This window comes from Desmodus rotundus, chromosome 1 (genome assembly GCF_022682495.2).
Source record: "Desmodus rotundus isolate HL8 chromosome 1, HLdesRot8A.1, whole genome shotgun sequence".
Classification (NCBI taxonomy): domain Eukaryota; kingdom Metazoa; phylum Chordata; class Mammalia; order Chiroptera; family Phyllostomidae; genus Desmodus; species Desmodus rotundus.
Genome location: NC_071387.1, coordinates 162,161,469 through 162,185,925, shown reverse-complemented (window position 1 = coordinate 162,185,925; position 24,457 = coordinate 162,161,469). Strand labels below are relative to the sequence as shown.

The following is a 24,457-nucleotide window of genomic DNA, read 5'->3' as shown; positions in this document are numbered from 1 at the left end:
GGTGATGGTGTTCCAGGTCTGTGAGTTCCTGGCATCACTTTCCTGCAGCCAGAAGTTGCCAGCCATGCAGAACTATCTGAGGTGTCCCAGCTGCCTCTACCTGTTCTACCGTGATGAGTGGAGGAGGAGTAGGCACGTGGAGGTGAATTCAAGCATTTGTGGCTTTTTTTCCCCCACTGGTTTTTGCCACAATAAGTACAAGCCACTCTGGCTAGAATGTTGCTTCTGTGCCTTCACTACCTGCCTCCACTGCTGCCACATCTGGTGGAGCTTGGCAGGCTATGGCAGGGTGAGGAGGGGTAGATTCACGCATCTGTGGCTTTGTTCTTTTTTCCTCTGGTGATGGTGACTGCTCCACTGCAGCTGCCACCCTTTGCATTGCTTCTCCACCCCTGTGCTCAGCATCAGTATGTACTAGCCTCTGGCTTGCCAAGTGGGCGGTGCAACTAACCCTCTACCAGCATCATGTCTGCTGGGGCCGTGGCAGGCACCAGACAACCTCTGCAGCTCCCATCTCTGTTTTTCTCCCCTTCTGCCTCACCCACTTGCTCTGGTATGCTCACCTTCAGATGTTTCAGTGTGTGGATCTCTCAGAGGTGTTTGTATGTTAAGTAGGGAATCCTTTGTTAAATTATAGTTGTCCAACTTGTAACTTTAAGGGGAGAGACCAAGAGGTTCTCTTACACTGCCACGATGCTGACATTACTCTCTTTTTGTGTTTTTAATGTGCAATAATTCCACTGCATTCCATTTTATGATTACACCATTATTTAAGTAGCCAGCCCTCCATCTCTTTTTAGACATACATGTGTGTCAAATGTTTGTTATAATATCTCTGAAGTGAATATTCTTATCCGTACATTTGGGTTTTTTCCCCTCAGTATCAATTTCTAGAAGTGGCATTGCTGGGCCATAGCATCTATATAGCTTCAAGGTTTTTGTATCTGTCACTAAATTGTCCTCCGAAAAGTTATACCGATTTAAAACTGTTCTACCCTGGGGCAGTCAAAGACTTTGACTCAGACCTTTGGAGCTGCAATTATATGTTTACTACCTTAATTATCTGTCCACGTTAACCCTCAGCCTTCAACCTTGTTCCTAGGATTATTTCTGGCGATGAACTTGCATTAGGCAGTGGTATCCGTGGATGGAGTAGAGGTGTTCTGGGTGGATTCACTAAGCCATTAGAAGCAAATTATTTGCTCTTTATAGCAAACCTCACCCAATGGTCTTCCAAAGGCTCTGCATCCAAGAACAAATTTAACTCAGGGTTCAATATATTCAGGATGATAATAGAGTAAAAAGCAAGATAGAAAAGCAGAATTTTAAAATTTGCATGAATTTTGATTTCATGAGCCCAACAACACATGAAGAGATAGCTACATGCATAGGAAACAAATAAACAGAAAATAAGGTAGTGAAGCCCCTTTTTTTTTTTTGCAACCATGGATTCCTTTGATTTTCTGACCATTGTTAAATTAAAGATGGGTTGTTGAGGGACAATATGGCAGATTATACACTATTCAATATACTTGCAGAGTATACACTTGCAGAGGACTGTCCATGCCTGGCATTCATTTAGTCATGAAATAAGCCACCCGTGGTTTCAAATTCTAGTCCTGTCACTTACTGTGTCCTTGAGCATGTTGCCTCACTGTCCTCATCATTAGATTTTCCAGTGTCATAAGTGTTTAAAACAACTGTGGGCAGCACCCCACATGGTAGTGCTCAGTAAATGGTGAATTAATGCATTCATGCCCTCAGGAGCTGACTTGAATTTAGTGGATTTTTCATGGGTTCTGCTTGCTCATTGTACTTATCACTGTCTGCTATTATATTGCTTATTTTCAAATTTGCTACCTTATTTTCTGTCTCTTCATGAGCACAACACATGCTGGGAATAATGCTTGGCACACAAGATGATGAATACGTATGGTTCCAGTGACACCCAGCCTTGTGACCTGGAGGCCCTTGAGCACAGAACCGCCTGCCCCCCTTATCTCATTGTGTATTGATCTGTGCTTGGTTCCAGCCATCCTCCGTTACCTGAAGAATGATGGGAAGATCCATTTGGTGGTTTTCAACAACCTGCAGCTAGCTGATGGCAAGCGGCACAGGGTCCTCCTGAGACTGAGCAATTTTCACCGAGGGTCTGGCTCTGTAGAGCTCTATGTGGACTGCACCCAAGTGGATTCTGTTCACAATCTCCCCAGAGCCTTCTCTGGCCTCTCCCAGAGTCCCGAGTCTATTGAACTGAGGACTTTCCAGAGGAGGGCACAGGTAAGAACCCACAGACCATTCTCTGAAGTGGAAAGGTGAGCTGCTGAGGCTCAGAGAATGCAGAGGTGTGTGCTGAAGTGATCAGGGAGTGTAGTTCTGGCTGTATAGTAGAATCACCTGCCAAACTTGAAAAATCACAGATAGAGGGCCCCTCCTCAAGATAATCTGAAATAGAATTGGTAGGGGTGGTGCTGAGGCATCAGTACCGTATTTTGCCATGTATAATGCACACTTTTTGCCCAAACTTTTGAGGGAAAAATAAGGATGCGCATTATACATGGCTATAATGATTACATACCATGGGTATAATAATCCCTGTGTGATGCGTACAAAAGTGTGGGTGCGTTATACACAGCAGCCTACAGTATATTGTTAAAATACTGATTCTAGTGTGAAGTCAAAGTTAACAACTTCTGCTTTTGATGATAAATGGAGACTGTTTGGATATAATTGTAAAGTTGGAAATAAATGACAAAAATTTAAAGACTATCTTAGGATGATAGAATGACATATTTTTAATCTTTCTATTGTTTATTTTTTTTAACAAAAATTTAAAAGAATGATTGGAAACTACTAAGCAATAGGAACATTTTTCACAAGGCGTTATCAGAACATCCCTGACAAAAAGGACCTAATTGCCAACTTAGTTCCATATGCCCTTAAAAATCCCTGTTTTCTCTGTCTGTTTTCGATTTTATGCCATGCTGATGGAACTTTTTTCATTATATCACTGCATCTGCTATAGAAATTGCCACATGTATTCGTTCTAGGATTGCGTGCTAGGAAATGCTTTGTTTCCTATAACGAACTAGTATTCTTTGTCTCTTCCATTAATTATAACTGGCCATGGGTCCTGAATTTTACTGACGTGAAAGTTAGTGCCAAAGTCAGTAACTGTGTTCATCTGTTATGATCCACGATATTGTCGTCTTCTGAGTCTCAATTCTCATTTCCGTTTCCACTTTGTCACATGTGCCTTACCAGCTGTGCTGTAACTAAGAGGCAGGATATAAGCAATAATTTCCATTACAGCTAGGAATGCTAAGATGTTTTAGATAATTTTTTTTAATTATGAATATAATACTAAATTTTGTGCTTGGAAAATAGGAGGCATTTTAAAGCAAACATTACAAGAAAACTAAAATCCAAGATTCTTTTTTATTTTGTTTTTGCAGATATGTGTATGTATATGTATTATATATATATATATACACACACATATCTATTTAATGTAGATTTAAATAAGAGAAAAAGATTAATGAATAGAGAGATATGCTAAACTTTATTTTTTGAACCCCCCCCTAAATAGCCCAAATAATCAGAATGAAAGAAATTATTTCACTCACCATTTCAGAAATTAGTGTCTACCACCACATAAGTCGATTTCTAACAGCCTGGAGTCAGCCATGACAAGGTCATCAGAAACTACCTTTATGGAAAATTTCTCAAAAGTCCTAGCTCCTTAGACTATCAGCAAGAACCAGAGTGCTCTCTCTTCAGCCACCTACTCATTCAGTCAACCGATAGGCACATTCTAGGTAGGAGGGATACCGTGGGGGCAAAACAGTCGTTGTCTGGCCTCCACAGACCTTGAAATACAATGTCCAACACACCATCTGCTACACAGCACATGTTGAATACATCTTAACTTAGCTAATTAAAAAGTTGAATTGCCCTGAAAATCCTTAGCATACTCATTTCTAAAATACAAACATTGGGTTTACACTGGCAGATAACAGTCTTTTTCTGTCCTATATAGACATCATAATGGATACGAGTAAAAGTTATAAAATTAATGGGTGAAGAAATTGACTTTGTGACTAACAATGAGTGATTGACATCAACAAGGAAAGTAAAAATGTGAGGCCAGCTACCTAATAATCTTAGAATATACTGTTTATTTATGCTCATAAACCAAGAAAATCAGAGTTTTCTAAAACCTGGAGCCAGGATGTCCTAAAAATAATGCTCTTTAAAAGTGGAATGAATAAATAAAATATTTGTTACAGTCTAAACTCCATAAACAAATTCCAGATGCTTCTCTTTTTTAAAGATTTTATTTACTTTTAGAGAGAGGGGAAGGGAGGGAGAAAGAGAGGGAGAGAAACATCAGTGTGTAAGAGATACATTGATCATTTTGCCTCTCACATGCCCCCAACTGGGGACCTGGCCCGTGACCTGGGCACATACCCTGACTGGGAAATCAAACTGGCAACCTTTTGGTTCTAGGATGGCGCTCAATCCACTGAGCCACACCAGCCAGGGCAAATTCCAGATAACTCTTTGTTTTATTCTTTGTTTCTTTCTTTTTTTATTGTTGTTCAGTTAAAGTTTTCTCCATTTTCCCCACATTATTCTCCCCTGCCCTACCCACCCCCACCTCCCACATTCAATCCTCCCCCCCCACAACTGTCTTTGTCCAGGGGTCCTTTATATATGTTCCTCGATGACCCTTCCCCTTCTCTTCCCTTGCTGCCCCCCTCTCCCCTCCCCTCTGGGTACTGTCAGTTTGTTCTTTTTTTCCATGTAAATTCCGAGTAATTCTTAAGAGGCTCCTGCCATAAAATAACTGTTTACCATGAAGGAAAAAGCCTTTCTTCTTTTCGGAGCTACCTTCATGAACTCTCAGACCAAGTTAAATGCCGGCATTTTCCTCAGCTCTGGCTAAAACTTCTATAGTTGCTTCAGTGAAAAGGATAGGGCTGGCAGGCTTTAGGAAAAATGCAAACCACAAAATTATGTAAGATGTCAGGGTCCAAGTGCACAGGGCTGCTCTGCTATGAAAGTGGTGTGGATATGCAAGCACATTGGCTTTGAGTGGCGTCAGCACTGTGTGGTATGAATCTGGTTTTTTCCAGGACTTCTTGGAAGAGCTGAAGCTGGTGGTGAGAGGCTCGCTGTTCCAGGTGGCCAGCCTGCAAGACTGCTTCCTGCAACAGAGCGAGCCCCTGGCCGCCACCAGCACAGGTGCGGGCTCTCGGACACTTTGCACACTTCCGTCAACACAGAGCAACCCCCAGGCCTCCAAATGGGCTGGGTCCCCTCACGAAAGGTGGGCCGTCCACAGCAGTCCTACAGGAGGTACCTACAGAAGTCAGGCTCTTGTGCCAAAATCCAGAGCAAGGAATATTTTCATCGTGCTTTTTTATTTTTATAACTCACATGAATTTTGAACTAGCCAGTGGCATCCTGATCATTATTTTCGAGATGAATCACACCAAGTTAAATTCCTATACCCTTGGTTTTGTCAGAATAATGCTCTGGGAAATAATTTGCTTTTGAGTCACTGTAGAAATGGCTGTTGCTGGCTAAATGCTACTTACCTTTTGTTGTTGATATAGGAGACTTTAACCGGCAGTTCTTGGGGCAAATGGCACAACTAAACCAGCTCCTGGGAGAGGTGAAGGATCTTCTGAGACAGCAGGTAACAACCAAGACTTATCATCGGAAAAGCCCCAGTGTTATGAGAGAAGCTCTTCGTGTGGAGCAGGGGCCTGCAGCACGGCAGGGATGAGCCCTGTGGCCAGAGCCAGCGGCCCACCGCCCTGGGGCGCGGATACAAATGCTCTGGAAATGGGGACAAGCGTGCGATAAACAACATGGCTCCGAGGGAGCCATCGAGGTTTGCTTTAGAACCACTTTAAGAAGTGTTTAATAGCTTGCTACACACGGATGCTTTCATTCCTGGGTTATGTATCAGGAACTCCCTTTCAATCTTCTTTTTTTCCTCTTCCCATTTCTAAAGGTCAAGGAAACATCGTTTTTGCGAAACACCATAGCTGAATGCCAGGCTTGCGGTAAGTGCTTCTCTAGTAACTGGCTCGCTCTGAGTGAGAAAAGCAGTGGCAGACTGACGATGGGCCTGGGGTGAGGCTACATTGGCTGCAGATTCTGGAGGTTTGGCACGGAGATGGAGGAAAGAGAAGTTCATTGAAAAGCCAAATTTTATTTTGTATCAGCAATATTTCCCCGGGTGGTGAATAAGCCTATTGTTTTCCTCCTAGGTCCTCTCAGCATGCAGTCTCCTACCCCAAGCACGCTGATGCCCCCGGCACCCCCAGTGCGCCAGTGTGACTCCAGCTCTTGTTTCCGCGGAGTCCGATGTACCAACACTAGAGATGGCTTTCAGTGCGGGCCCTGCCCCGAGGGCTACACAGGAAATGGGATCACCTGTTCTGATATTGATGAGGTAAAAGTTCACCTGGCCAGGGTAGGGGCTCCCTAAGTATCTTGCACTCACTACAGCATATGGAGAAAGAAGCCAGACTGATGACTAAGGGATGACTTGGGTTGGCCTCCAGGCTACTTAAGAACTACTTCCTAATGGGTCGTTAGAGACCATGAGACACCATGAGCAGTGGGAGGAAGGAGGCATGACGCATGCTGTGGCTGTGTTCATTACATGTCCCCTCTGTGTTTCCAGCCCTTCTGCGCCTCCCTGTCGCTACGATACTGGGATTTCAGCTTTATACTCTACTATGGATTGTTTCTCTTAAGCAGTCTGTTATATTTTTTATTTTTCCACACTTTTACAAATGTGGGAGGGGGAGACCTTTGTAAGGATCTGTTTCAGAGGTTATAACTGATTTCTTCAAGCTTCCAAAAGTAGAGGAGCAGAGGAGAATCTCAAACTAACAAGGCCTGTTGACGAAGCCCCATAACCTGTAACCAAAACAGCGCAGGCATGGAGCCAGAAAGACACATACAGCAAATGCAGGCTGGTTGGACAGGTGCCAAAGCCTCTGAAGTAGCCAATTTCAAGACCATGACTAGCCAGGCACCAGTCCAATCCCAAAGTAGTGTTCATAGCAGGTAGCAAGGCTGCCATCAGAATGTGCCTTTCCCCTCCCACCCCGCCAGAGGAAGGTCAGAAGGAGAAATGGAGGGGGTGAGGAGCACACAAGGAGCTCAGACACACATTCACACAGACCACACGCTGCTCCTACAGGTTCCTGGTAGCACTCCACTCATTACCTCCCCAGGTAGTGAGCAATTAAGATGGTCTCTAGTAATCCCTCAATTGCAGAAACCTCTGTACACGTTTCACAAAACTGCATCTGGTTTTTATCTGTGAGCTGGAATTTTCCTCCTTTTGAAAGGGCCAGAAGTGATCGTGTTTTTTACATTAGTTGAAGTGGTTTAAAAAAAAATCAGAACCAATCTCCTAGACTCCAAGGGCCTTGGAACTGCCATGGGCTCGCTCAGCAGGCTGCAGACAGGCGCAGGGCCTGATGGATCACATCGAACTGAAGCGACAACTGCCCGAGCTTTGTCTTTTCGGGGTCTCTTCTTTTGAGTAGTTGGTTCAGCACTGCCTTTGGGCTCATATAACAGACAGCCATCGAGTAGTCCAAGAGCATCATCCTTTCGCAGGGATTTCTAAATTCCAAGTCAGAATGTCAGGGACTTTACACTGGGAGGTGCAGTGATTAACAGTAAGGACCCTTTCCACTGGGCTATATCATTGCTCTGTAATACAGTGAAGCAACTCCAGATTGTGTGGGTCAGGGATTCCCAGGCTAACTCTGAAATCAGGAGCCTTTATTTCCTTTCACCATTCTGACCACCAAAAATGATTAAACAAGCACGTGCAGATAGATTAATGAAAGTTCGAGAGTGTTTCACCATGTAACTAATGACTTTATTTTTTTCTCTCCAGTGCAGGTACCATCCCTGCTACCCGGGTGTGCGCTGTGTGAACTTAGCTCCCGGCTTCAGATGTGACACCTGCCCCGTGGGCTTCACAGGGCCCATGGTGCAGGGTGTTGGGATCAGTTTTGCCAAGTCAAATAAACAGGTGGGCTGAAGTTATGGCCTTTATTTATTTTTATCTTAATTACCAGCAGAAAGTCTGGTTGGCTCCCGCCTCATTTTGGACAACCCTTTACCTCTTTGAGCAGCCAATGCCATGGTGCCAGTGAACACGTTCGGATGATTTCCATCTCATTTCTGAATATATGTATTCATAAAGTTCGGTAGGGAGGAAGCTCTTCAATGGGAATAACAGAGTATTACTAGAAAAACAGTGAATGGGGCAAAGCATGATTCAGGCATACACGGTGTTTTGTTGGTAGCCACCGAACATTTTGTCCTGCAAAAATAACTTGAAAATCAGAGAAACAAACAAAAGCTTCAAAAAATTAAGTCACTTTTATAGTTGCTGATCGGAAACTGTTTTACAGATGAGAGGATTTCAAGAGGCGAAATCACCCCCCGAGGAATCCCCTGCTTCTTCTGCTATAAGCTCTAAATTGCCATAAAGCACTTGGGCACTTTGTGACAGCCTTCATCTATTTCCAGTGTTCTGCCGAATCCTGGTCATTATCTAACCGACTGGCTGTGAAATTCTTTTTGATGTCTTCAGCCCATAAAAATGCTTGGTCTATAAATATATTTTACTACCTTAGGGAAATTATTAGCTTTAAAGAAGGGCAGGTTCATTATCTCCTAGCTACCTATCAAAGAATTCTAGAGGGCATGATTTTGTAGACTAGAAAAAGGAGGCAAGCCAGACAGCTAGGAGTGACAAGAAGCCATTAGAGTAATGACCCAGCGTTTTCCTTCCTCTCCTCTAAAGACAAAGCTTCCAAGACTAAACCAAGGAAAACAAACAAAGCAAAGTAGAAGGGGCTTTATGTAAGCTGTTAAGGAGCACTTCCCAGTGGATTTTCAGCAATATGGTAGATTGAACTGAAGTAAAAGGGAATCGCCATGACTAAATTTAAAACAATTTTAATGCATCACCAATATCAAAAGAAATAAAAAGAAATGTGGAAACAAGGAGGGAACTCAAAACCAGAGCTGTGGGTGGAAGCTGATGCCAGAGCAGCTTGTGAGAGATGAGAGCTGGGTGTAGGTCCCAGGGGTGGGGAGCTGGGTTTCAGCACTTATGTGCGTACAGCAAATGTGGTCTTGGACCCGCAGAAAGATCTAACACCCCTGCATAAAGCCAGGGGGCCTCAAAGAGCTACCTTTCCCATTATAAGGAGATGAGAAAACTTTACTAGCCCCAAAATCAACAAGGAAGCTTGATGTAAGTTTGGGGCAAGTTTAACACAAATGAAAATTGTCCACAACAAATCAAATCTCCACACTTGCATCACATGCAGTTGTGAGCTCCAGACTTGTGTTACACATATAATGCAGACACAGAAGCCAAAGATTAACATGAAAACCAGCTGGGGAGCAGTAAAACCCCCAGGGCCCCGGCTAAGGCCAAAGCCACACTGCTTGGTGAAGAGACTCCAAACTCAGAGCCAGTGGAACACCCTTGGGCAAAGGCAGGGCCACTAAGGATATGCTCATAAACAAAAATGGCAATTTACATGAAGATGCTACCATGAGGAAACATGGTGAATGTAAGTTCCAAAGGATAAAGAGAAAAAGGGAGGAGTAGATATCATAACTGAAGAATATAGCAATGGGGGGAGGGGAGAACAGGCATGTTGAGAAACAGCCAAGTAAAGTTTATTCAATAAAAATATCATTGGCATTAAAAACTTAATAGGTGAGTAAGACAGATAATGGAGTTTATAGATTGGAAGGTGGAACTAAGGAAATCATCCAGAATGCAGCACCGAGATGTAAAGATATGGAAAATGCAAACGAGAGGTTAGAAGTCAACAGAAGAGATTAATGAGAAAGTCCAATATTTGTTTAATTGTAGTTCTAAAGAAAGAGTAGAAGGAATAGGAGCAGAGGGAAACAGAATTTTCCAGCATTGCAGAAAAATAGGAATTCTCTGGTAGAAGTACACTGAGTCCCCAGCAGGGTAAAGAAGAACCTTCTTCACTAAAAAGGTGGTGGAACAGATTAATCACACAAGTTGTCTTTTCTGAACCACTTTAAACACCAAGTAGACAACTACCACTTGAAATTAAGTGTATGGCCTGATACAGTACAGGGAGATGGCTGAAATGATGCCCCAGTTACCATTCTGCCTGAGATGTCCTGTCTTCGCTTCACACAACAATGTCAAAACACAGCAAAACTTCTTTGCATTTCCACTCAAACAGAGCGTCTCTTTCAACCTTTCTGCACTAGGTCTGCAGTGACATTGATGAGTGTCGAAATGGAGCGTGTGTCCTCAATTCTGTCTGCGTTAACACTTTGGTAAGTAGTTTTCATGGCTGATGTGATCTAAGCCGGCCAGTTATTAACCCAAGTGGATGTTTATAAATCGTAACCCCAAAACACATACACAATGTATGGGCATCATTCATTCGATTGGCAAATGAGGGTAAAATTCTGTGCTACAAACAGTTTTTAATACATAAGAATAATTTTATAAGTAATTTTTAAAAGAATAATTTTATAACTGCAAACTTGTTTTTTCGCTTCCATCAAAGTTGCAGCGTTGGGCTTTTAGATACATATTAATTACTAAAATATTGTCACTTCTGTATTTTATAAATATGAAGAGTTTCTTCATTTATCCTCAGCATTCCGGAAGGTGAATTTAGTGGTGGTGACGCAGTCCACAAATGGTATTCATTATTTCCATGAAGCTTTTGAAAGTCATTTGGGTTAAATTAAAATGCTTAGCTCTTAGGGGGTCTAAAATTTAAATCTTCAGATATGGGTTTTATTTCTGAAAGTTCCTGTCAGCTGTTCCCAAGATGTTTGGTGCAGCAGAGTGGATTGTTGACAACAGAGAAGAACTACTGAGCCCACGTCTGACTGCTTCTAACTCACTGTATGTCCCGGGAAAGTCATTTCATCCATAGGTTCCTAGTTTCCTTGTATGTAAAAGCATTTTAGAAATACAATCACTTATTTTAATCCTCACAACAACCCTGTCAATAGGCACTATTATCATCCCCATCTCACAGCTGAAGACACTGAAGCACAGAAAGGTTAAGTGATTAGGCTAAGGCCACACATGTCACAAGACTTCTGGGGCAGCGGCAGAGCCCGCTGTCTTCTCCACACGCTGGACTGCCTAGGAACACACAGGGGTCTATACTCAGCTTACGGACACAGTCAGTCTGCACAAACAGGAGACACTGACATAAAGGTAATAACTAAAGCCCGCTGGAGAGGAAAAAAGAAAACAGTGCAACTGTCCAGAAAGTAGCACTGCAGGGAGCCTCGAAAAATACAGAAGTGGGCAAAGAAAGAGGAGCAGAGGCAGAGGAGAGAACTGACCAAACGGAGCAGCCCACTGAGTCTGGCGGGTCAAGAAAGAGCGTTGAAGAGCATCCTTTGAAGTTGGCAGTTCTGGGATGCTAGTGACTAAAAACCATGGAATTGGACACTTTACGTGGGTCTCCTTCATAGTATGTAAGTTTCATCTCCATGAAGCTGTTAGAAAAAATAAAAGTCGTACCCGGCAGTGGAAGTACCTTGGCGATGGCGCGGACAGCGTTAGCAGGTGTCCGCCGGAGCAGCCCACCTCATCGAGGTTTGCCCGTGCAAGGCGGCCAGCTTTTCTCTGCGCCCTGTTCCCTCGTCACTCCATCGTTAAAAAAGAAAATGCCACCAAAAAAACAGTAAATAAAACAATTCTGACTTGGGTTTTGATCAAACTGTCTCCCTCGTCCCAGAGTAGATTCTCTAACTTCCCCTCCCGGTACTCTGGGGGGGCTTTCAGCCCTTTCCCCGTTGCCCCCTCCGCGAAGCTGGCTTGTCAGAGTGATGGTTCGCCGTCTAGCCACCCGCCCTGCTCTTCTGCGCCTCCGTGCCTGCGTGGCCCGCGCAGCCTCCACTCCGGCGGTGTCTTTCACGGTATTCACACCATCTTAGAAGACACACGTGTAAACAGAGACACGTTTACAGGTCCCACTTAATCCTGGCATCACGTCAAAGTACACACAGTCACGAGAACTTCGCTCTCACTTCTGAGCTCCTGGCTTATCATCTTATCTGTGCTTTTACAGGGATCTTATCGCTGTGGGCCTTGCAAACCCGGGTACTCTGGGGATCAAACAAGGGGATGCAAAATGGAAAGAAACTGCAGAAACCCAGAACTGAATCCTTGCAGCGTGAATGCACAGTGCATCGAAGAGCGGGGTGGGGATGTGACGTGTGTGGTAAGTTGCTTTATCATTTTACCCTCCTCCATTTTAAATACCATTCTGGTTTCTACATGCTTCGGGGTAAAAGTACTCAAAAATGAAAACATTTCAATCAAGATAAACACAGAATGTAGTGGTAAGAGCGTCGTCTGGGTTTGTGGGGAGCAGTCAGAAGTCCATCCAACCAGCAGCTGCCTCTTCTCTCCCTTGTTGGCCATGGGTTGACCCTGTGCCCCTTGGGCTGCTCAGTGGTGGAGCCCCAGCTCCCAAGCACACTCTGCAGAAGGTCCAAGAAGTCAGCAGCAAGAGGCCAAGGAGCCTTCTCCCCTCCCTTCCATCTACTGCCCTACTGACTTGTTTGCAATAACTTATTAGCATACTGCTGTCATTTCTAACTGTCCTCACCCTTAAGACATTCAGTTTCAAAATCTGGCCCCAGGAGGTGGTTCACAGTGGAGAGGTGGCAGTCTATTGTAAACCCTCAGAGCGAAAGACACCCCATGTCTCCCATGCATCGTCTGTGTCTCCCTCCACCCACGTTCAGAAATCGCCACTCTTCTTCCTGCGCACTTCCCAACCCGGGAGCCCATCAGGGGAGGAGGAGGCTTGGAAGAGAGCAGGGCAGTCTTGGCCTGACCTGAGTCTCATGACAGGCTGGTATTCTGGGCCCTTGGTAAGGAAGAAGGATTGTTCCTGCCATTCATTCCCAAACTCGGGCTCCAGAGTCCTCGGGGATTCTAGGCACTGATGAATCAGCTACTTTCAGTTGCCCACCTCCGTCTTGCTTTCCAGTGAGCCAGGCCCTGGCAGGTGACCCTCAGGGTCCGAGGTTCACAGGTTCATGGTGAACACGCCCGAGTGGCAGGATGGATTTGGGAAGACTTCTCCCCTCTCCTCTATGCCTCACACTTCGGTGTGTTTAAGCTCGCAAAAGTTCCTACCATGAGCATATCACTTTCGAAGTAGGAAAACGGAGAGTCAAAGTAAGTTTAAAAAATAAATGCAATGACATCAGCTCTTGCTGGCAATACAAGGTCCTGATGAAGGAGCAAGCTGGGTCAGCGGGGAAAAACGGTTTCCCCAATTCCCGTGGATTGGCCACGTTTATCACCACTGAGAAGGAAGTGTAGATCTATATTTAAACCCTCATTTTCTGTGAACAAATTAACGACTTCCCTGGGATGGTGGGTGATGGGGCTCTTAATATGTTTTTGCATTTGTAATAAGGCACAACGACAGATGGTAAAGGATTAATACACTTGGTGTGACTACTAAAATAATGTAATCTGCCAGAAAATGGCTCATTAAAAATGTATTTGTTCCTAGAGGAAGTTTTTTCTTCATTAAGATGAGTCAGGGACCATACCCCATAGCTGAGCACTCCAGGCCTTCTGAAGGCCCTGAGGAAGCATCTGAGCAGGAATGGGCTAGTGGCGGGAGGGGGTCTTTGGAATCCGGCCCTCGCATCTCCGGTTGCAGAAGGAGAGTGCGGATGATGGAGAGCAGGCAGGCTGCTGCTTAGGCAGTCACTGGTCTTAAATCACCTTATTCTGATGAGCGAGGCCAGGAAACTTAACATTGACTCACGCAGAGTTTCTCTTCCCTTGGCCCTGACTGTTCCTCAGACTCTTTTCCTCTCCCTGCCCTTCTAGCTGCTTGTCCTTTTCCAGGTCGTTTCTCCCGTGTTCTCTGCGGTCCCACTGGCCCCTCCCACTGGTGTCCACCCTGCTCCTGGGCAGGGTTCCCAGGTGGCATCTCATACCAAGGACACCACTTATGAAATAACTTCCTTTCTCTTTGGTTTATCAAACATCCTTTAATGAGGTCAACCAGGAGATAGCCTGTCAGAGGAAGAACTCAAAGCGCCCATTAACCAAATGTACATGGCAGAAGGCACTGGACTGTTCAAGTCCCAGCTCTGAGACCCTGAGCAAGGGACCTAACCACTCTGAGCCTAGTTGACTCTTGTGGAAAATGGGGTAACAGAGAGGCCTTACTGCACCCCATAACAATCAGAGAAAATGGCTGTAGAGTCTGGTGTGGAATAAGTGATGTTTTCATGCCTCTTCTGCTGACATGAGGCTTGCTCTCAGCGGCTGGTGGTGGCCCGGGTGCATGGGCAGACTTCTCCAGGGAAGCAGCAGACACACAGACCCAGCACTGGGCCTGTGGGGACTTTGTCCTATTAAAAGAAATGGGTAGAAATAGACGTCAGGCACTTTACAAGGCTCCTCCTCTCGTGGGAACTGATCTAGAAGACTGTTAGATTCACAGAGATGACTGTGATTCAGGAATGATAAGGAAAGTGCCTCATTTCCCCTGAGAAAAGAAATTGGACAGTCCTATGGAGAACTTTCATCAACGACTCAAAATTACAAACACCCTCGGAACCAGGAATTTCACACGAAGAAACCAAGTCATGTGCAGCATGACACGTGTACTGGAGTGAATTGTCGCGCCATTGGTTGCAATCTATAAAGGGTTTTAAAACCTGACACCCACCAGTAGAGGACTGGGTAAATTAATTGAGGCACGTGCATACCACGTTTTGTATGATATATCTGTTGCCATTAAAAAAAAAAGACGTTAACTCTATAAGGAGTGTTATGGAAAGAGCTCCAAGATATAACGTTAATTTTTAAAAAACCAAGCTGCAGAATCACGTATCTATGTACATGACCAATTGTGTTAAAGGACAGAGAAAAAGAACGGTGTGCATTTGCTCGTCCACCCATAGCCTGCCTCTCAAATGACGCAGGGGAACTCATTACCGTGCTTGCCTGAGCTAAGGGAACAGGAGCAGGAAGTTCATACTATATCTCCTTTTGTACCTAGTGAATTTTGAACCATGGACTATTCAAAAAACAATTTAATAGTGTTAAGATCCTTCCCAGCAAGGCCATCTGGTGCTCCCTCTGGGGACGAGCACACAGGAGCAGAGGCTCTTGTCAGCCACCAGCCTCCTGCCAGGCACAGCTTCCCAGGCCACTGATGGGCTTTCCCCTCACAGTGCGGAGTTGGATGGGCTGGGGATGGCTACTTCTGCGGAAAGGATGTGGACATTGACAGCTACCCAGACGAAGAACTTCCATGCTCTGCAAAGAACTGCAAGAAGGTACGGAGGGCGGGTGGGAAAAAATGCACACACACTCACTCACTCACACACTCTGGCTTTCCCAGACACGTGTGTGGGAGAGGTTCTGTGGGTTCCACTGAAATGTGCATTTTTAGACGGGCTGCATCTCAACTATAGCAAAAGAACCATTAACAATAAATCCAGGCAGCTACAGTTGTCTTGAGGTTTGACTTAAGATAGGTGTAAAGGGGAGTGTGGCAATAGGGGGGAAGTTGGTAAAAGGGTACAAACTTTCAGTCACAAGATGAGTGAGGTCAGAGGACTAAGGTATAATGTAGTGACTATAGTTGATAACACTGTTGTATCACTGAAATTTGCTAAGAGAGTAGAACTTTAATGTTCTCGGCAAAAAAGGACGGGGATAGGTGAGATGATGGAGCTGCTAATTAACTCGATGGGGGAATCCTTCACAGTATGTATGTATATGAAATCATCACATGGTACACTTTACATTATAGGTTTGTCAATTGTACTTCAATAAAGCTAAAACAAAAACAGGTGTAGATGTCTCTCTGAGCTGTGTTCCCTCCCATAGGACAACTGCAAGTATGTGCCAAATTCTGGCCAAGAAGATGCAGACAGAGATGGCATTGGCGACGCTTGTGATGAGGATGCAGACGGAGATGGGATCGTGAATGAGCAGGTACTGAGGAGGGCCCATGAATTGCCACATGCCAGGGATGATGGAAGAAATCTCATGAAGTCAACTATTTATATTAACCATCCCACATGGTAGTTTCCATGCCTATATTCCCATAGCACTACAACCTCTTATTCTAAGATTATTGAATGTTTAAAAAATGAAACTGCTAAACCTGGGCCTCCTGAGTTCTGACAACTCAGGACCACATCGGGGGGAGGTGGCTGGCCGCATCCGCCACAGGACCAGCACACGGTAGGGAAGCAGTAACAGTCGGAGGAAGTGTTCGGTCTTCTGATCCTTTAGGACAACTGTGTCCTGACTCACAACGTGGACCAAAGAAACAGTGACCAAGACATCTTTGGGGATGCCTGCGATAACTGCCGGGATGTCCTAAATAATGACCAGAAAGACACTGATGGGGATGGAAGAGGAGACGCCTGCGATGATGACATGGATGGAGATGGTGGGTTTGTCTCGTTTTGTCTCTTGTTTGGGACTGACTTGTCCTCTCGCCCTGTTCTCTTTGAGGAGCAGGGATAGGATTACTAACTGTGAGAGCCTTCCCGCTCCAGGTGGATCCAAGCAGCCTGCAACTGAGGGACCCAAGGTCCGCTCTACGGACTGTGGAGTCTGTAGAAGGAGACTCCACAGCCCACTCCCCTATTTAATAACCCTGGTGTTTCTGGAACACTCCACCATTGCCAGAAACCTCATAGGAAAGCAGTATCTTGTCAGGGCTGTGTCTTTGCGGGCATCCATCTTCCAGACTCCCCACCATCCTTTCATGTATGAGAGTCCCAGAAGGGGAGAATTGGGTGAGTGGGCCTTGAGAAGGGTCACAGACCACAGCCCCTGAGGTCAGGCTCCACCTGCAGAAAATCAGGCATTTCCCAGGAGACACGGGCATCCTCCGCCTGCTCTGGGGAGAGCTGTGTGGGCAGGGCAGCTGCATTGCCCAGGTCCAGGTCCACTGAAGGGGCGTGGAACTGTGGTCTGTATGAATGGGCCCTGGTACACAATCCTGAGCTCTGGAGCCCACAGGACTTGAGCAAGGACAGTTGTTCCTCTCCAGCTTCTGTAATATACATATAACCATTATCAAAGCATAGGCCGAATCCTTTACCTTCTGAAAAACATACCACATCACAGGGCCTTGAAGGAAAATCTTTTCAGAGCTCCGTTACACATGCATGCACACACACACAACCCCACCCCACTCCAAAGTATCCACACCTCCGTGAAACATGGCCCCACCTTCTACAAGCCCAACTGATGACTCAAATCCAGTGGTGTGCTGGTAAACCAACTCAACGAAACAAACCAAAACCCCAAGTTGTAGCATTTTCCAGTTTCTGTCAGGTAAACAACCACTCCCACCATCACTGAGTTCAAGCTGCCTGTACTAGAGGACATGATTGAACGGGAAGCTGGGAAGAGAGGGGCAGGATGGGCCCGCCTGAGCCCTTGGGTCCTGGGCCTGGCTCACACACCCACAAGTCCTCCCTCTCCAGGGTCAGCCCACCTGGCCCGCACAACCTCATCTTGCAGAGATATCTTGGATGAATTATAACTCATTAGATAAATGCCTCAGATCCCTGTTCATTTTTAAGTCTCCCAGAATCCATCCTTTGACCTCGCCTCCAGACAACTGCTGGAAGAGGTGGTGGCTCTCTGAGGATGGCCCGGGCAGAGGTCACTCCCCACACACGTGTACACACCTGATCTCCAGGACACCCGGAGGTGTGTGTCCCAGACCCGTCTGTGGTGTTCGCCTGACTCAGGAAAGCACTCCTTTCTCGTAGGAATAAAAAACATCCTGGACAACTGCCAAAAGGTTCCCAATCGTGACCAACGGGACAGGGATGGTGATGGCGTGGGGGATGCCTGTGACAGTTGTCCTGATGTCAGCAACCCTAACCAGGTTAGTAGGGTAAAGGGGAATCACACTCTAGGCTGACCTCCCCTGGCAAAGACGCATGTAAGACCAACCAGCAGAGCCCCCGGCTCAGTCCTTGGCTGCTGCCATGTGCCTGACAGAGCAGAGGCCGAGACGTTGCCCACTTAGACCTGGAGGAGGGAGGAGGAACACGGCAGGAGACCCGAGGCTCTCCGGTCTGATCTCTCAGGCTGCAGAGTTCCTCTGAGGTTAACGTGAGTTTAGTGAGGCCCAAACAAGGTTTTTCTGCTGAAATAAAAACGTAACATGGAAGTCAACCATGGGAACTCCGTGCCCCTTTAGTCCCAGATCCCTACACTGACTATGTATGGACATTCCAGATTAAGATCAGTCAGCCCGTGTTATCTCCCTTCTCGCTCCTCCTCCCTGTCTGGGTAATTGGGGATGATGTGTCATGTATTTTTAAAGCCCTGAGAGAGGAGAATCACTGTTGTCCTCTGTGACTCACTCCCACTCTGGCTCATTTCCAAAATGCAGAGGCAAACAGTCAGTTTGCCTGGTCCCAGGGCCTATAGCTGGGCTCCCGACCCGGGCCAGGGTTCCACGTCTCCACCTGCCACTGTGCTGCCCCAGAGCCCTTTTCCCATCAGCTCATCTGGTGTGTGGGCAGCCCATCCGTGTCGCCTGATGTTTTGGAAGGCATTTCTGAAAATTCAGCATTGTGCCTACACCAATATGGTGTTGTCCTTTTGCAGTTTTGCACCGTCCCCATTCCAGAGAAAGAAATCCTGAGACCCAGTGATGATGGGCCAGGTCTGCCTTCTCTGGAAGGTTCTGTGCACACAGTCCCAGGGATAAATGGCAATGCGTTCTGTTCTCTTTGCAGTCTGATGTGGATAATGACCTGGTTGGGGACTCCTGTGACACCAATCAGGACAGGTACGGCGCATCTCCCAGCTGCATTGCACCGAGTGAAACACCTGGAGAGAGTTCTGTCCTTCAGGGCGTCCTGCTGCCGCCATGCTTCGGGCTCTCTCTGGGTAGACTGAGCTGCTGGGGGGACAGTAGTCCTGCCTCTGGTCAGGGTCACCACACCTCCCTGAAAGTTCTGTATTAGTAGGGTGACAGTGTCAGGAGGGGCCACTAGGCACTCTAGCAAGTGAGGGTCTATTAGAGGAGAGGCAGTATGGTATAATTCAGAGATGGGCTCCAGAGTGACACAGCTAGATATAAATCCCAGTTCCTTCACTTACAAACTGGTGAACCTTAGGCAAGTTACCTAATCTCTCCGTGCCTCAATTTTCTCATCTGTAAAATGGGTTGACAGTGCAATGTAGCTCATAGGACTGTTGTGATGATGGAGTTAATTTGTGAAAAGTGCATATTACAGTTTTGGTTACATAGATAGCATTCAATAGATACTAGCTCTTTTCTGTTACATTTTTTCAGCTCAGGAAAGCTTCACTGCCGTCCCCAAATAGAAAGCTGGCAGTTTGCTGCAGGATCACACTTCTTTCATCGTCCTTGGAATTTTTTCATTATACTTCTCGTATCTGAGTGGAATTGTACCATGCAAATGAATTTTGTCAACCTTCCTAGCCCCACATGGACACAGTCCTAGGTCAAAGCCTGGATCAGATGCTGCAGGAACATCACCAAAAACATAGACATGGGCAGCTCTGCCCCAAGGCTTCTGCAGAACCAGGCTCTGAACCCTTTCATCTCTGTGGGGAATCAGGACAGAGGCGGGGGACAGGGATGAGAGAGGGAGAGGATTCCAAGAGGCAAAAGCAGGAAGAAACATAGCTCTGCTTCGCAGCCTCTTGCCAGAGGTTGCCCTGCAGACAGCAGCCTCGCTCAAGGACAGTTCCTATAAAGTTCCCTCGTCATCCTTGTGTTCAGTGTCCTTGCTGTAAAGGACACACTAGCTACCTGAACTTAAATGTACTTCTCGGTCTCTCAGTCTCAATTTCTTCATCTGCTAAGTAGAGATAATTAAGTGCATCCTGCAGGTCACAGTGAAATGAAAGATAATGTAGGGAAAGCTCCGACGCAGCGCTGGTCCTCGGTGACCTGCACAAAGTGGTGGCTGCTGCTGTCTCAGCCTGGGGGGAGGGGGGGGAGGCAGGTCAGTGAGAGCCTGACCCAGGATGTCTCTGCTTTTGAGTGGAAGGTGGGACCTGTACCCTGATAACTTCCCTAAACGATGTCCATCAAGAATGTTCCCCACCTCAGGTCATCCTGCACTCTGAGTGCCATCTAAGTAATTTCTGAAATATCGTATCCCACCAGCCTCTAGATATTTGCATAAAGTAAATGACTCATTCTGCTACATTTTGATTCCCACAATCTTGAACTTTGGGGAGGAGGATAGGACCTGCTTGTTTTTGCATAAAAATGTCCCAGGCTACACAGAACGGCTGCTAAAGGAAATAGCTCCATCTTAGGCTTTAAAAAGCAGCTACAGGCCCAGGAATTCCACGTTGGAGCTGTGTCACCTTCTGCTGTTCCAGGTTGGCCTCGCTTTCTGTGGGACCCAGCTGGGAAGCATGGCCTGAAGGGCATGGACTGGGCCCTGGCTTCCTCCCCTGTCCCATCCCAGACGAGGCAGGGACAGCTCCCAGGCCAGGGTAGGCCCTGGGTGGAACAGATGAAAGGAGTATCTGCTCTGATGCAGAATAGCCATGGGAGGTCTCATCAACTCAGGAAAAGCTCTGGGGACAGGACATGAGGCCTAGAAATGAAAAAAGTCACGTGGGCAGAGATGGAAGGTTCTGAGAAGTGCTTTAGACCAGGACTGAGCCCAGCCTACATGCTCACCTCCCAGGAAGGGGCTGCCCTGTTCTCTTTGCCATTCACATCTGATCCTTCTTGGCCAGGGGTCATGAAGAGTAACAGAAAAGAAAACACTGTAAGGCTTCCTAAGACCAGGTACTTAGAAGTGCTTTCTCCTACATTAAAATTGAAAGTGCAAAATTCTAATCACTTAATCATTTCATCTTCATAACAGCCTTATGAGGTAGGCTCTGTTATTATTCCCATTTTCCAGATGAGGACACTGAGCCATAGAGGGTCCAGTATCCTGCTGGGGCCACAAGCGTAAGGGGCTGAGCAACCAGGCTCCACTGCGCCTCACCGACCCCTTGGCAACTTCTCTCTCTCAGCCAGGGATCAGCTGGTAGCTTCCAGGGACAGATAGGAGCATCTGGTTACAAAATCACAAACTTGACCCTTATCTTCTTGCACAGGAAGTGAGCTGTTATTGCATCAGGTTGAGGAAGTGGGGAAATGGTCTCTGAAGCCCACAGGGGGGCCTTATAACTAAGGACATAATGTGTTTGATAAAGGACCAGGCCCCATTAAAACCCCAAACCTTCCCTCCTAAGCGCTGGACTCTCACTGCCTTCCCGTGACCCGTGATGCAGACTGCCTCTTCTTTCTCCCACAGTGATGGAGACGGGCATCAGGACAGTACAGACAACTGTCCCAACATCATTAACAGTGCCCAGCTGGACACTGATAAGGATGGAATCGGTGACGAGTGTGATGATGATGACGACAATGATGGCATTCCAGACCGGGTGCCCCCTGGACCAGACAACTGCCGGCTGGTCCCCAACCCAGGCCAGGAGGATAGCAACAGTAAGTGGGCTCAGCCCAGGGCTGCACGGCACCCCCAGGCTCCCTTCCGCCAGATGCAAGGTGGCACACCTCTCCCAGGGCACCAGCTTCTCTGAGTAGCCACAGCTTGTGTGGACAGTAAACACCTGGTAGGTACCATTCTCCAACCATCAGAGAAGAGCTGCTTTGCAGATTCCAAGCAGTACCAGGCTGAGATCCCATGGGGCAGGGAGCAGTCAGATGCTCCCGTGAAAGGAGCTTGGAGAGCTGCTCTGCCATCTTGCTTGCCCCCTTCACCAGGCGTCACAGAAAAGGAGCAGGAGAGAGAGAAGGCATAGCAGCAAATGGCTTAGGTGGGGTCACAGACTCAGATGTGAAAGGTGCTCACCCAGCAAGAAGTGAGACAGCAGGTGCAGACTGTGGTGAGCTGGTGAGGGCCTGCCCATCCCCAGCTGTGCTGATGCAAATATTTTAACACCATCAGCTGAACAAAACATACTATGAGCCAGATTCAGCCTTAGAACCATCAGAAATTATGGTCTTAGAGATAAATTTTGGTGACAGTAACTTCCCTGCTTGTTATATATAGTAGTCTAGAAAGGTCTGTAGGCATTTGTTTATGTAAGGTTAGGTGTGAGATCCACCAGGTGGTGAACCCCACTAACCTCAGAGGATACCCAGGGTTTCTGGTAAGGTCAGTTTTGAACAGTTCCTGCTCCACTCTGTCCCCAGGAAGTTCTTTTGACCACATACAGTGGGGTTCACCAACCCATCACGAGGACCGAGGGCTGGGCCTGGGGCAGGCTCAGACATGGCTGATGTCAGGGTTCCCCTCCTGACATGGGATGAAAACTCTACCCTGAGGCGGACCTTGAGCTCACTTCTGTTCCTTGTCCAGCCCCTTCTCTTCAAGGAGTGGTGGTGGGCACAGCATCGTAAGCTCCTCTCCTCCCCTTCCACCCCGCTCAGGTGACGGTGTGGGAGATATCTGCGAGACAGACTTTGACCAGGACAAGGTCATCGATCGGATCGATGTCTGCCCGGAGAATGCTGAGGTCACCCTGACCGACTTCAGGGCCTACCAGACCGTGGTCCTGGACCCTGAAGGGGACGCTCAGATTGACCCCAATTGGGTGGTCCTGAACCAGGTGTGTCGTGTGGTTGGCAACATCTCAGCTTTGCCTCAACACAAACCCTGGAGCATAGTAGGCAGCCCAGGGGGTGCTGACTGCAAGCCAGGCACTACTCTCCATCACACTTACCCCTCACCATAGCCCTGTGACAAGGCACTCTCATTGCCCCAGAATACAGGTGATGGGACCAAGTCTTATAAACTTTAATGATTGCTCCCGTAGCGCCACGGTAAGTGGCTGAGATTGCTGGAAACGGGATCCGGGCAGTCCGGCCCTACGGCCATGCCTTGCTTTCTCCAGTACGCTGCCTCCTATGGGTCCTCATTGTGTGACTGAAGGAGGCAGGCACAGAGAGGCTTAGATTTTCCAGTATCCCCCAGCAAGACATTCGTTAGAAGTGTATGTTCTCCAATCAAGGCTTTATTGAGTCAGCCTAAATGACATTTTAGCAAAATTATTTCTATTCAGCTTTGAGCACAGAACAAGGTAGAGCAGTCTCTCGGGTAATAGAGTCTTTCCCTGGAGTCAGACGTCACTGACCGCTTAACTCCTTCAACTCTCACTGCAGGGCATGGAGATTGTGCAGACGATGAACAGCGACCCTGGGCTCGCAGTAGGTATGTCCAGGGCCTTCGTTACCGCTTGTGTAGAACTCACTCTTTCCAGGTACTCGTGTGGCTTTGTCTGCTTTTCTAATTTTACCCTGATCTCTACAGGATACACGGCTTTTAATGGAGTTGACTTCGAAGGGACTTTCCATGTAAATACCCAGACAGATGATGACTATGCAGGCTTTATCTTTGGTTACCAAGACAGCTCCAGTTTCTACGTGGTCATGTGGAAGCAGACAGAGCAGACGTACTGGCAGGCCACCCCGTTCCGAGCTGTTGCAGAACCTGGCATTCAGCTTAAGGTATGGGTAATGTGAAGTCACTCATCTCCCTTTCTTCTGGGCCCTTCACATGCCTTCTAAATTCTGTACTCTCCCCCAAGGCATTATTTTCATCTGCGAAACGGCTGCTTTCATGCCATTGTTCAAGACAGAGAGCACTCGAGCCCACCCAGGGCCTTTGCCTTCCTTCCCATGTACGAGCCCCATTCTAACTCCTGGGTGGCCCTAGTGGTGAGACCATCAGCCCAAGCAGGGCCCAGGAGGTGGAGAAGATTTGGGAGTACATCTCAAGCACACTGCGCTGGAAACGGGCTCATCTGTGTCCTCAGTGGGGCCCACTTTATACAGGATGACTGAGAGGCTGCCTCTGTCACTCCTGCTGGGGAAAAGGCAGATTTCAGAACCCTCATCAGGCAAATGTGGGAAGCAGGGGATTTAGAGCGGGAAAAATATGGGGTTAGTGGAATACTGGCCAGGGCTGATTATTACAGGGCTGGGATCACCTCAGTAGAAGTGGCATCTTAATTGTTTATGCTTTTGTGCAAATCCAAGGCAGCCAAACTGTAGCCATGAATTCAGCACCCGTTCACTACTCTGCAGATCCAAGAAGGGTGGTCTGTGCATTCTGTTCTAAAGCCTTGCTCGTGTCATTGTCCAGGCTGTCAAGTCTAAGACAGGTCCAGGAGAGCATCTCCGAAATTCCCTGTGGCACACTGGGGACACCAGTGACCAGGTCAGGCTGCTGTGGAAGGACTCCAGGAACGTGGGCTGGAAGGACAAGGTGTCCTACCGCTGGTTCCTGCAGCACAGGCCCCAGGTGGGCTACATCAGGTAGGCGG

The 24,457-nt window shown here is 47.0% G+C and overlaps 1 protein-coding gene across 2 annotated transcripts in view; it reads left to right on the top strand.

Moving 5' to 3' along the window:
- THBS4 (thrombospondin 4) overlaps positions 1-24,457 on the top strand; it is a 56,282-nt gene that overhangs the window by 28,624 nt on the left and 3,201 nt on the right. For both annotated transcript variants that reach the window (XM_053912216.2, XM_045197806.3), the window contains 18 exons: positions 2,033-2,280; positions 5,139-5,247; positions 5,622-5,704; positions 6,026-6,077; positions 6,285-6,469; positions 7,940-8,077; positions 10,324-10,392; positions 12,159-12,311; positions 15,307-15,411; positions 15,968-16,075; positions 16,379-16,538; positions 17,878-17,996; positions 18,859-18,911; positions 21,421-21,614; positions 22,563-22,741; positions 23,295-23,343; positions 23,443-23,639; positions 24,277-24,449. In XM_053912216.2, the coding sequence (XP_053768191.1) occupies positions 2,033-2,280; positions 5,139-5,247; positions 5,622-5,704; positions 6,026-6,077; positions 6,285-6,469; positions 7,940-8,077; positions 10,324-10,392; positions 12,159-12,311; positions 15,307-15,411; positions 15,968-16,075; positions 16,379-16,538; positions 17,878-17,996; positions 18,859-18,911; positions 21,421-21,614; positions 22,563-22,741; positions 23,295-23,343; positions 23,443-23,639; positions 24,277-24,449 (2,374 nt within the window). The remainder of the gene's footprint in view (positions 1-2,032; positions 2,281-5,138; positions 5,248-5,621; positions 5,705-6,025; positions 6,078-6,284; positions 6,470-7,939; positions 8,078-10,323; positions 10,393-12,158; positions 12,312-15,306; positions 15,412-15,967; positions 16,076-16,378; positions 16,539-17,877; positions 17,997-18,858; positions 18,912-21,420; positions 21,615-22,562; positions 22,742-23,294; positions 23,344-23,442; positions 23,640-24,276; positions 24,450-24,457) is intronic.